Source organism: Lactuca virosa, chromosome 8, assembly GCF_052849685.1.
Source record: "Lactuca virosa cultivar CGN04683 chromosome 8, Lactuca_virosa_CGN04683_v6, whole genome shotgun sequence".
NCBI lineage: Eukaryota > Viridiplantae > Streptophyta > Magnoliopsida > Asterales > Asteraceae > Lactuca > Lactuca virosa.
In genome coordinates this window covers 98,356,504-98,369,079 of record NC_136433.1, presented here as the reverse complement: position 1 = coordinate 98,369,079, position 12,576 = coordinate 98,356,504, and the positions used below count along the sequence as shown (strand labels likewise).

The window sequence follows — 12,576 nt, the reverse complement described above, 5'->3', positions numbered from 1 at the left end:
TGGATGTGTACAGTTTAACAAGTTGAAGGGATAAATGTGAACGAAAAAAAACTCAGTGACCAAATGTGTACAAATCGAAAAATGTATTACCTTTTAAGTCATGATCCCTTCCAAAAAAATACTTATGACCACCAAGTTAACTTTTTGCCATCTTCAAATAAAGTTGTAATGAAAGTATGTCATTTATACTATAAGATTAGGATCTAAATTTGTTTCATTATTGATCTTTTTATAAATAAATAAAAATGTTGTTAAATGTATATTCGTCATAGAAAATAGAAGCTAATATTGTTTCAATTACGGAGTTTGAAAGCTACTAAGAACATGGTTGATATTTATAAACAAAATGTTGATGACGATAATATTTAGTTCTCTGTCATCTTTTCAAAAATCTGACAATACAAAATGCAAAAAAATAATAATATGGAAATCTTAAGTAAATTTAAACTTTTATTGTAAGTGCAAGACTTATTCTTGATAGTTTTTGAACTTCGGTTAATAAATTAAAAGTTAGTTAAAAGTTCATTGTCATTCTTTGTAATTAACTCATTGATATTTCAACATATATCCCATATAAACTTGTATCAAATTTTGGACATTCGAAACATATAATGAAATGTCAGTACAACAAATCAAAAGATCACAAGTCGAACTTATTAAGACAACACAATGCAAAATGTATAGATAAGCAAGTGTATAAATTTGTTCTTTGTCATGCTTTGACCTTATAATCGTCTAACGAACCTTCACCATAATCTCCCTTCTCTCGATAGGTTTTACGAAAAGTTTTAGATTGAAATGATTGGTAGAGCGGAGGATTAGAATCGTCAACGAGAATTTTTGCAGGTTTTACGATACTATCTGGTTTTGGATTGATTGAGAAGACAATTGATATTCGATGATTGGATGAGTTTGTTACCACTCTATGTGCTGGACTTGTTAGCTTCCCGTTGCTAATAACCTATAATATATTTAAAAAAAAATTCACGAGAAATAAAAAGGACAAACCCTACTCAAAAAGCCAAATAACTAAATACCATACAATAAAAGTTATAAGCAAAATGAATATAGGTTATGGTTAAATCAAGATTAATTTTACTAGTATTTTCAATGAGAAGAAATATAAAAATACCTGTATTTGTTGACCAAGGATAACAATAAAGCTTTTGGGAGTGGGCTTAACACCAAACCATTCTCCATTTCTGTACACTTGAAGCCCATATATTGCATCTTGTAGAAGAAATGTTATGAGAGTAGGATCACGATGTTTGGGTAGGCCTAATGCCAAATTTGGGTTAGGACATGCTGGGTAGTGATTCGCTGAAAAAATTTGGGTCCCAGTGAGCCCGTCTCCGAAATAACCAGGCCCAAGCCCAAGCCCTTCACCTATTAGCTCGAGAATCCTTGTTGACAAGTTACCCATTTGAAGTGAATATTTCATAATAACATCTCTTCAAAAGAAAGTAAGGATTTGTTTAGAAATAATCATAGAAAGTGTTCGGATTATGGTAGTATAAAGTTGTAATAATAAATTTCTAGTTTTTCGAATAGTAATTCTAATGGCAGTAGTCTCATTATTGATAAATAATTATTTTATATCCGTTGATTCAAAACTGACTACTTATCCTATTTAAAAGATTTTTGACCCACCATTTTGTTGTTAAGTTTCTTAAGAAATACTAATCATTGTAACTATAGCTGATAGTTTATTTTTTCAAAATAAATCTTTGAAAAATCTTTTCAGTTTTAATTAATCGAAGTCAAATACAAACAAAAGAATGATTAACTTTACCGATATCTAGCTGGCTTTTGAGGCCACAGATGAATGAAGTCATCAACAGGATGACATTGGTGGTGTAGATTATCTCGCCACAAATGAATTTTTTCAATGTCGTAGTCGTAAGTACTGGTACATAGCCTACATTTTTTGTTTGCGTCTTCTGAGAAAAGATCCGCTTTTTCCTCATTTGGCATGTCAAAAAACTCCTTGACAACTATCATTGTGTCAATCAGCAGATTTTCATCAACTCCATGGTTGATCACCTAGTTTCAAATTTGTCGTTTCAGTGTTAGAAAATTAACATTATCAAAAAACAATATTATAAAATGAGGAAAAAGACAAGATTTGTAAAAAACAACAGAAAAACCCTAATAATTCATTTCCAAAAAAAAGTCTGGGCGGTGGGAAAATTATCTATTAGGCCCGATCCTTCTGGGTGCATCTAAGAAAAATAGTCATGAAAACACCTAATTGGGCTTCTTCAAGTAATGAAGTATATAAGTGAAACTTGTTCACTTTTCTTTAACATTGTTATTTTGTTCTAACGAATTTACTCGATTTGTTAGAGATTACATGTTTTTTTTAACCTTCTTAACTATATACAAATTGTCAAACCTGAAAGAATCCAAAGTCATGACAAGCTTCTAAAACTTGTTGAACTGCATGGTGTCGACTAGTGTGGAGGTCGATCACAGGGATAGTGTTGCAAAAAGGCACCATAGCATTTCCAGGCCTTGATTCAGCAGGAAAAATGTAACTTTCTGGCAAGGATTTAATGTTAGAAGACCAGTTTGAAAGAAGCTTATGCATGTCTAACGTGTAGGTTGGTGTTATCGTTTGTTCTTTTACAAATACCAAATGCCATGCTAATTTATATTTGAAAAAAGGTATTGTTAGTTCGTACCATGTGAATTATCCACTGTGTTAGTTCCTATATTCGTCGTTGTTTTATCTAATCCTACCAAACGTTGTTTCATTACACAAATAAGGATTGATGTTTTAAAGCCCAACTAATTTCCAAATGGATATATCTTAAAAGGGAATAAAACGTAATTTTGGCACATTAGTAGCTTGGTACGTCACTTCTAGTTGGATGCCAAAATCATATATTCAGAAAAGAATCAAGTGGTTGGAGCCATGGGAATACTTCTACGATTAGTGCTGACGTTGCAGTTTGTATTAATAGTCTAAACACCAAGAAGACGATAACGTTGATTACTTGTTATATTAATTAAGAACCCTTTTTGAGGAAAGTTGTATGAATTTATGTTGCTTGATGCTAGAATCAAAAATCGGTCAGCTAGAGTCTAATCTTTTGTTATAAAATAAAACCAACAACACACCAGAAAAACCAATTAGATAGGAACAGACAGAATGGGTTTTGTAACCAATGCTTTGACCTATAAACTACAAGAAAACAAGACTAGCGACGACAAAAATTACCGCTAAAACTTAGCTTTATCGCCGGTAAAAGTAATAGCGGCGACATGTCGCCGCTAAAGAGTTGTCGGTACTGTCCCGTCGCTATAACTGTGTCACCGACAATACCAACTGTCGTCGCTAATAATTATGTCGCCGGTAATAATCAGTGTCAATGGTATTATTATTATTATTATTATTTAAATAAGCCCTTTTCGGGTGCAGAAAAACTGGTATGTAACGACATTAAATGTAGAAAACACGAAAACATTAAATGCAGAAAAATATTACATAACGACATCCAATTAAGTACCAAAGTGTTATAATTCAATACAAATACCAAAATAAACAACAAAAATGTTATAAAGTTATGTCATAACAAGTCTAACAAAACACAAACTAATCCGACGAATCATCATCTTCGCTCCCCTCGTTTCTTCCTTGATCATCACTTGGTGGTTTTCCCGAATGAAAAAACGCATAAACTTCTTCCCTACACATCGGGCCGTTGAGCATTGCACGAAGATTTTCCAACTACATAATAAAAAACAACATATATAAACTTATAAGTTAAACTATCAACATAAACAAAAACTACCAAAGTAGATTGCTATTTCTTGCACTTAGGACATAAACACAATTACCAAATCAACATGTATTTATTGATCATTATATATATATATATATATATATATATATGAGACCATTTTAAATTTTGTGAAACATGAGGACACAATCTTAGAAATCAAAATTTTAAAAACAAAATTTATAAAATGCAAAGTAAAATGAAAAATCTGAAAATTCTTTTTTTTTTTAAATATTATTTTCGTCATTTAATTACCCAAAAAATAAAAACAAAAAAAATATTGTTTTTTGGAAATATATGTGAAATATTCTAATATAGGATTACAATGTAAATGTTCAAATAGAGTTCTTAGAATGTTAAAATGTTCTACTATTTTACTCGATTTGTTAGATATACTAATATATTTAAATATTCTATTAAAATTGTTAAAATATTCTATTATTCTATTAATCGTTTGAATATTTATAATCTAATATTCTAATAAAGTATTTGAATATTTTAACAATTTTGTTTTAATATCTATATTGTAATATTCTATTAGAATATTTCACGTATATTTAACTAACAGTATTTGTTTCTTATTTTTTTAATTTTTGTTTAGTTTTATTATTATTTTTGGATAATCTAAATGAAGAAAATAATGTTATAAAAAAACTCAAAAATTTTCATTTATTTTGCATTTTAAAAATATGTTTTTTTATCTCTAAAATGAATAGTTAGGATTGTCCTCATGTCTTACAAATACTTATGGTCTTAAATGAACCTAATGTAACACTCCAAATCAGGTAAACCATTTTAATCCCTTTAAATAGTTCAATTGGCAAAAATGGACCCTTTTAGTACGTTGGGCGTACCTAAGGGTACGCTTAGCGTACCATGGAGGAAGGATCGCGGAGGAGTTTCGCGTACGCGAGGCGTATGCGACAGAGGACCAAACCCTAATTTCCGGACTTAAGACCTATATACATGCTTCAGCTATTTGCAGTAGCTTGTGCAATTAAGCCAAGGTGGTCTCAGTGTTGTTCAAATGATAGGTCAGGATGAACTGATCATAACAACTTGGTAAGGATTTTAGGACTATATCAATAGCCAACTCCTCATCAAAGTGCACATTAGACTAACAAGGCGCTCCATGTATCGTTGCATTTTCTGCATGTGGCCACATACAGATTCTCCCTCTTTCATTTTGCATGCCATGAGGGCTTTGACCACCTCGTATTTTTTTGACGAGCTCGCTTATGGAACTTTCCCACAAGGTCCTTGTTCATCTCATACGGCCAGTAGTCTTCATAAAATCTCTGCAACTCAGGGGTCATAGTAGCGACCATGATGCAAGCAACTTTTGTTGCATCATCGTAATGTTTCTTGTAGGAGGCTAATTCTTCAGGAGTGACCTTCTCTTTGTCGATTTCATTTAGTTCCTTCTCAAGGACATACTCCTTGTTCTCGAAACGAAGGTTCATCTTTATGTTGCGCATCCAGTCATTATAGTTGGTACCATCTGATGTCACCTTTAAGCAGATCGACAACAACGAGAAGTTATGGTGGTTGGAGGAGGAGGAAGCAGAAGCATCAGCTGGAGTAGACATCTATAAAAGAATGTAGTTTTAGTTAGACAAGAATAATCCTTAATATAGTAACCCAAAATAAAATATTAAGGCTAGGATCTAACTATATAATTCACAACTTAGAAAAGGGATGTCGTAATCTAATTGTAAATTTTATAAAGGTAGGTAAATGACGATTTACCAATTCCACTAGAAGGGAAATGAAATTAAATAAAATTCCTAGGTCTTTTGAGATTCATTGAAGTTATTGAATGGCATGTTTAATCTCTATTATGCTCTTCTGTTTGTGACTGGGATACCGAGAATCACAAACAAGATATGAATAACCATGCAAATATGCTTGGTAACCTCATTTTCATTTATCATCCCAATTGATGTGATGGTAAACCACACACGCTCCTTCAACAATGATAATATATGAGATACCTATAACTCTTTATTAGTCCCTATTAGTGTGTTGGTTAACCACACACGCTCCACTAACGACTTATAAAGTGTAATGTGCAATTCCATGGGTTAGTATACTAATTCACATTTTTCCTAAAGTAACTAGATATGAGATTTTAAATAAAAAAAGGTTCTAGTACTTTTAAATAGCCTTATACTTTTAATGAGATCTAGTTGTCCTATCAAATATGTTTTGCTAACGACCCTCCACTAATCAAGGAAGCGGTGGGTGAGAGTGGACACTCATTCAACTACCATTTTATATACAGTTTCCTTATACCCCCTTATAGACTAGCTTCGTGAATGAGGCATACTAGCGATTTGACTGACTGATTCTTATACCTATAATATATTAACAATTAATAATATATATAAGGTGAATTTTAAACTTTTCAATATACTAGGTTTATTTAATTTTTTAAATTTCAAAAATTAATAATCAATTAATTTAAATTTAAAATAAACCAAAAATTTGATTTAATATTTATCTATTAATTAACAATTAATTTAAACATTAAATAAAATAAGGATTAACTAATTAAATTAATCAAATAATCTAATCCTAATCCTAACCCTAACCCTCTAATTTTCGAAAATTAGGGTGTAGGAGTTATCCAATTTTATAATTATCCCTTTTAATCAAATTAAACTAAAAGTTATCTAAAATAAGAAACCCTAACAAACTAGCAATTTTTGAAAACTTGGGGAGGAAGGCTAGGGTTTCAAAACCCTAACCCTAATTTTGAAATCCAAGGGGAAGGGGCTAGGGTTTCGAAAAACCCTAACCCTAGTCGAAATTGTTGGCCTTTTAGGGTTTAATTTCTACAAACCCTAATTGATCAAATTCAAAAATTATAGCATGTTCAATTGAAAACAAACCAAACGCTCTGATACCACTGATAGGATTTAGGTCAAACAAATAAACTTAAAACCCTTATGTTCACATGCAACCTAAGGATCTATGTTTTCACTATTGAACCTATAACTAAGAACATCAAATAAGAAACCCTAGGTATATTTCGAAAATCATAATAGGGTTTAGTTTTACATACCTTGTTGTTATTATAGTAAATAACAAGAATCCTTGACTTGTAGATCTTTTGGAAGCAAGCACCACAATTATCGTGCCTCTAATAGCTCACACCCAAACTAGAAAGAAGGAAGACTATAGAGATATGAGAGGAGAGGGGAGAATTTTGAAATATGTTTTGTAGCAAAAAAGACATGATCGGGTCAAAAAGGAAGCATACAAGGACCTGGAAGCAGGAAAACGGGAGATAAATCAAAAATAAGACAAAGAAGGATGTTGTTGGACAGCTTGACCCCTCGTCATTGTTTTGTCAATATCTCATGACTCGTAACTCCGATTAACGAGATTCAAAAGGTTCTGAAAACTAGATACAATTTCGCACTAATTTCATATTTTAAGAAAAGTATGATTCCTAACAACCATGGAGTGGTGATCACCACCACGACGTGGGGAATGGAAACTTCGCGATTCTTGACACTGACTTAGAGAATATGGGATTTCTATGACGACCACGACGTGGTGGTGTCCAACCACGCCGTGGTGATGCTGAAACCTATAATAGAGTCGAAATTAGCCCTAATGATAGACCTTCAAGCCTAGATCGATTCCTACGATTATAAACCCCCAAGAAGCGGTTTTGAGGGTCTAGAAGGCGGTCGGAATGCCGTTAAGATGACACGAGTGAAGATCTGAAGGATTGGAGAGCGGATTCATGCCAGAAATCATTATGTTCGTTGTTCTGACCACGATTAGCTTTCCAATATGATTTTTTATGCATTTACTTTCTGATTTGGGTGTTAAAACCATTTGTTTTGTGTTTATGATTGGATGAATCCTTGAATTTGTGGATTAATTGCCATTTGAATTGTTTATTCGTGTTTAGTTTATTTTGTCAAGTTTGATTGCAAGATCCGTATGTGTAAAGATTGTTACTCTATTCCTTATTGTTAAATTAATAGAGTTTAGATGACCATCTGACTGTGTTAATTTGAATCATAGTTGTCCACTAGAGTTTTGACCAAAACCTAGGGTTAGGAAATAAAGTGATGAACTTTAATGTGTATGCATGAGTAGACGAAAAATCTATGCATTATTTATTTCATATGACCATTAGGATTAATAAAGATCAAATCTTGCTTAATACAAACTAAATACTGATTTTCATGATTTTTTTGTTCACTAGATCAATGGATTAATAGTTGTGTTAAAATCAAAGGATTAGTTATCTAGAACTAGAGCTAGTCATTTTAGGAATCGGTGAACAAGAATAAATAAATTTGTGTGTGCAATTATCTATGATTTTAAGATGTAATTTGTCTAAAACAAAATACCTAGAGAGATTTGTCTTCGGTCAGTTTATCGAGATTTGTTGTTTAGTCGTTTGTTTGAAATTTAATTCCATAAAACCCTTCTTTACTGCTTTCGTGTGTTTAGTGTAACCTATAATCAAAAACTCCAAATTAATTCACCATCGTTCCCCTTATGTTCGACACCTATTCTTACTCCAACTATACTATTACATGATTAGGTTCACTGCCTAGTGTGTGTGTTAGTCCGGTTGCGATAAAAATCAGTTTTATAAATTTAAAACTTGAGCAATTAATATATATATATATATATATATATATATATATATATATATCACATTAAGTTTTTGGCGTCGTTGCCGGGGAACTGTTTTCAAATAATTTAGTTTATTTAATTATTCGTTATTTGTTTTTAATTTGTTTTAATTTTATTTTATTTTTATTTTATTTTCATTGATATCATGTCACTTGTCGGGAAGGTTTTTGTTGTTATTTGAAGGAATTCATGATCATACGCATTGATTGGTTTTACTTTTTGCATGGATTTCGAGATTGCAAGCGATTAGGGAATTCTTGACTTGTTTAGTCTACTACTTTGGTGATTTGTCCATCTCAATCCACGAGGCGTAGTATAGTGAGACGTATCGTGGTGGTTAAGCGGAAGACCGAACTCTTGCTACTCTTGACTAGTTGGGTTATTTTTTGTTCTACTTAATAGTTAATGGTGCAAAGAAAGCGAAGGAAATAGCCTAACGGGTCCCGAAAGTTTTTGTTTTCCCAAACCACTTCTTGCATGCAAGGGATTCAATCAAAAATTGTAGCTTGATTTCGACGAAGACGAGTGATCGTGATATCTTTTTTAGTTATTTTGTTTGCTATTTTTTTATAGTTATTTTAGTGAGTTTTAATTTTTATTTTTAGTTTGTTTAATTTTTGTTTTCCATGTTAATGCTCTTGATGTTTTAGATCTTTGCAGAATTTTTTTTTGTCCTTCAAATGCTTTCAAAAATTTCAACAATTGGGGTCTAATGCTGATTTGTCACGAGAAGAAGCCGAGAGACTTTTGAAGATTACAGTTGAAGACCGTGTTTTTGGATAAGTGTGGGGTTCCCACTTAATGAAGAAAAGAATTTTGAAAGAACTTTACAGAAAGAAAAGACCGGGAATGGTCCTTACCAATATGAAGAGTTGATGCATTACTTTGGATCTTACAAGGTTCTCAGAGAAGACACCACGACGTGACCATCATCACCACGTCGTGGTAATTGATTTTATCGCGAAAGCATCCGACCATAACCACGACGTGGCAATTTTAAATTTCACGACCATTACGACTTCAAGCTCTACACCACGTCGTGGAGTTGCTTTCCCACGACGTGTTTGAGGTTCAACACATTTTTCAAAAAATGATTCTTTGATTTATTTCGATTCGGCACATTTGCATTTACAAGAAAATAGTCCAGAAGTATTGTTTTCGGTTTTGTTTCGAGATGTCCACCACACGAGACGAATTATCAACCAAGGCGTGGATGAGTTGTTCCCACGCCATAGTCAGCTGAAGAGAGAAAAGAGAAGAAAATCAACCTCGCCACTTCTATCCCAGGGGAGTCTGTTTCTTTTTCTCCCTTTTTAATTATTGATATTTTTATTGCATAGCATGCAATGGGGACATTGTATGAATTAAGTGTGGGGTAGGGGTTGGTTACATTAGAATCCAAGTATATTTTTTTGAAAAATTGCATTATCATGAAAATTTGCTAGTTAATTCAGGAAATTAAGGTAAATTTAAAAGCAAAATTCATTATTAGGATTCAATTCTAGTATTATGTGGATTGATTCAATGCGAACCTAAATGTTTAGTTGAGCCAACATATGTTATAGTGTATTTGTGGCTTTCCTATCCTAGTGAAATCATGGAACAAAAACACGACCTTGCTTAGTTTGAGGGTCGCAATATGTTTAGCATCGTGTACTATAAATGTATCCAGGAGAGCTTATGTAGTCATTGCACATTAGACTAATATCTCTAACCAATAAGGGTTGAAGTTAAGTTCCCTTGCTTAAGCATATGTTTTTTAGTATTTTTAGTTTTGAGTGAAAAAAGTGAGAAAATCAAAAAAATAAAAAAATAAAAAAAATTGAAGAAAAAAAAGAAAGTTGCAAAGTTTGAAAGAGTCTACAAAGCTATGGAGCTGATGAGATATCATGAAGAAAAGCTCCAAATTATCAAGGCGAAATTTTTCAAGTTATTTATTGTATTTTAATTTCTAGGTTATTTTTCCATATGTATGCTTGGGGTTTAACCAAAAATACCTTGAGGTTAAGAAAGTTTTATGGGGATGGATTCGGAGAGATGCATAAAATGAGCGTTGTTCAAAAGAAGTGGGCAAGTGTTTATGAAGATTGTGAGTATTTATAATTAGGGAGGTTCTTAGGAAAATTTAGACACAAATACATGCATTGCGCTTTTGGCATAATGGCTGGGTTCAATTTGGATTTTCTTATGCGGTATTGGTAAGCTAAAATTTAGTTTTGTTTGGGGGCAAGCAAAAGTCAAGTGTGAGGTATTTTAATGTGTGCTTATTTAGTTATATATTTCATACATTATCTTTATATTCTATGCTACATTTTGTTTTAATTCTAGAACAAAAGGTACTTATTATGTTTGAAATATGTTTTGTAGCAGCGAAGACATGCTCGAGAAAAAAAGGAAGCATACGAGGAGCTAGAAGCAGGAAAACGGGAGATAAAACAAAAAGAAGACAAAGAAGGATGTTGCTGGACAGCTTGACCCTTCGTCAGTGTTTTGGCCATATCTCATGACTCGTAAGTACGATTGACGAGATTCAAATTGTTCTGAAAACTAGACACAATTTTGGACTAATTTCGTGTTTTGAGAAAGGTCTGATTCCTAACGACCACGGCGTGGTGTTCACCAGCACGACGTGGTGAATGGAAACTTTGCAATTCTTGACGCTGACTTGGAGAATATAGGATTTCTATGAGGACCACGGCGTGGTGATGTCCAACCATGTCGTGGTAACGCTGAAACCTATAAATAGAGCCTAAAATTAGCCCTAATGATAGAACTTCAACCCTATATCGATTCATGCGATTATAAACCCCCAAGAAGCCGTTTTGAGGGTCTAGAAGACGGTCGGAAGGTCATTAAGCTGACACGAGCGAAGATCTGAAGGATTGGAGAGCGGATTCATGCCAGAAATCATTCGGTTCGTTGTTTAGACCACGATCAGCGTTCCAATGTGATTTTTTTTATGCATTTACTTTCTGATTTGGGTGTTAAAACCCTTTGCTTTGTGTTTATGATTGGTTGAATCCTTGAATTTGTGGATTAATTGCCATTTGAATTGTTTATTCGTGTTTAATTTATTTTGTCAAGTTTGATTGCAAGATTCGTATGTGTAAAGATTCTTACTTTATTCCTTATTGTTGAAATAATAGAGTTTAGATGACCATCTGACTGTGTTAATTTGCATCATAGTTGTCCACTAGAGTTTTGACCAAAACCTACGGTTAGGAAATAAAGTGATGAACTTTAATGTGTATGCATGAATAGACGACAAATCTATGCATGATTTAATTCCTATGACCATTATGATTAATAAAGATCAAATCTTGCTTAATACGAACTAACTACTGATTTTCATGATTTTTTGTTCACTTGATCAATGGATTAATAGTTGTGTTAAAATCAAAGGATTAGTTATCTAGAACTAGAGCTAGTCATTTTAGGAATCGATGAACAAGAATAAATAAATATATGTGTGCAATTATATATGATTTTAATATCTAATTTGTCTAAACCAAAGTACCGAAAGAGATTTGTCTTCGGTCAGTTTATCGACATTTGTTGTTTAGTTGTTTGTTTGAAATTTAATTCCACAAAACCCTTCTTTACTGCTTTCGTGTGTTTATTGTAACCTATAATCAAAAACTTTAAATTAATTCACCACCGTTCCCCTTGTTTTCGACACATGTTTTTACCACAGCTATATTATTACATGATTAGGTTCACTGCCTAGTGTGTGTTAGTCCGGTTGCGATAAAATTAGTTTTATAAATTTAAAACTTGAGCAATTTATATATATATATATATATATATATATATATATATATATATATATATATATATATATATATATATATATATATATATATAAATCACACATCAGTGGCCAAAAATGCAAGGGTTAAAGGTCCTTCTATAGTGGTCCAAGGAAACCCTAGATAACCTTGATTTGAATATTAAATTAATATTTTAAATCTGGTATTTATCTCATTTCTTATTTATCCACATGGGATATTCTAGAAACCCTAGAATATCCTCCCAAAAAACCGTCCACCCCTAGGGTTGGAAGGTTTTTGAGCCTTTTGTTCAACTATTGAACAATTGCATTTTAAACCCTGCACTTTTAATT

At 32.5% G+C, this 12,576-nt stretch overlaps 1 protein-coding gene across 1 annotated transcript; it reads right to left on the bottom strand.

Moving 5' to 3' along the window:
• Window positions 1-624: 624 nt before the first annotated feature.
• LOC145134403 (hyoscyamine 6-dioxygenase-like) lies at window positions 625-2,613 on the bottom strand. Its single transcript, XM_079069251.1, has 4 exons — window positions 2,396-2,613; window positions 1,793-2,043; window positions 1,133-1,451; window positions 625-961 (listed from the first exon to the last, which is right to left on the bottom strand). The coding sequence occupies exons 1-4, from the start codon at window positions 2,588-2,590 to the stop codon at window positions 713-715; spliced, it is 1,014 nt and encodes a 337-aa protein (XP_078925377.1). The 5' UTR covers window positions 2,591-2,613; the 3' UTR covers window positions 625-712.
• Between the last annotated feature and the right edge of the window lie 9,963 nt (window positions 2,614-12,576).

Excerpts from the sequence above, each read along its gene's own strand:
- LOC145134403 (XM_079069251.1), bottom strand. The coding sequence starts at position 2,590 with ATGCATAAGCTTCTTTCAAACTGGTCTTCTAACATTAAATCCTTGCCA. Across the intron at positions 2,044-2,395 it reads ATGACTTTGGATTCTTTCAG|GTGATCAACCATGGAGTTGA; the intron begins GTTTGACAATTT and ends ATTTGAAACTAG. Across the intron at positions 962-1,132 it reads TCCTTGGTCAACAAATACAG|GTTATTAGCAACGGGAAGCT; the intron begins GTATTTTTATAT and ends AATATATTATAG.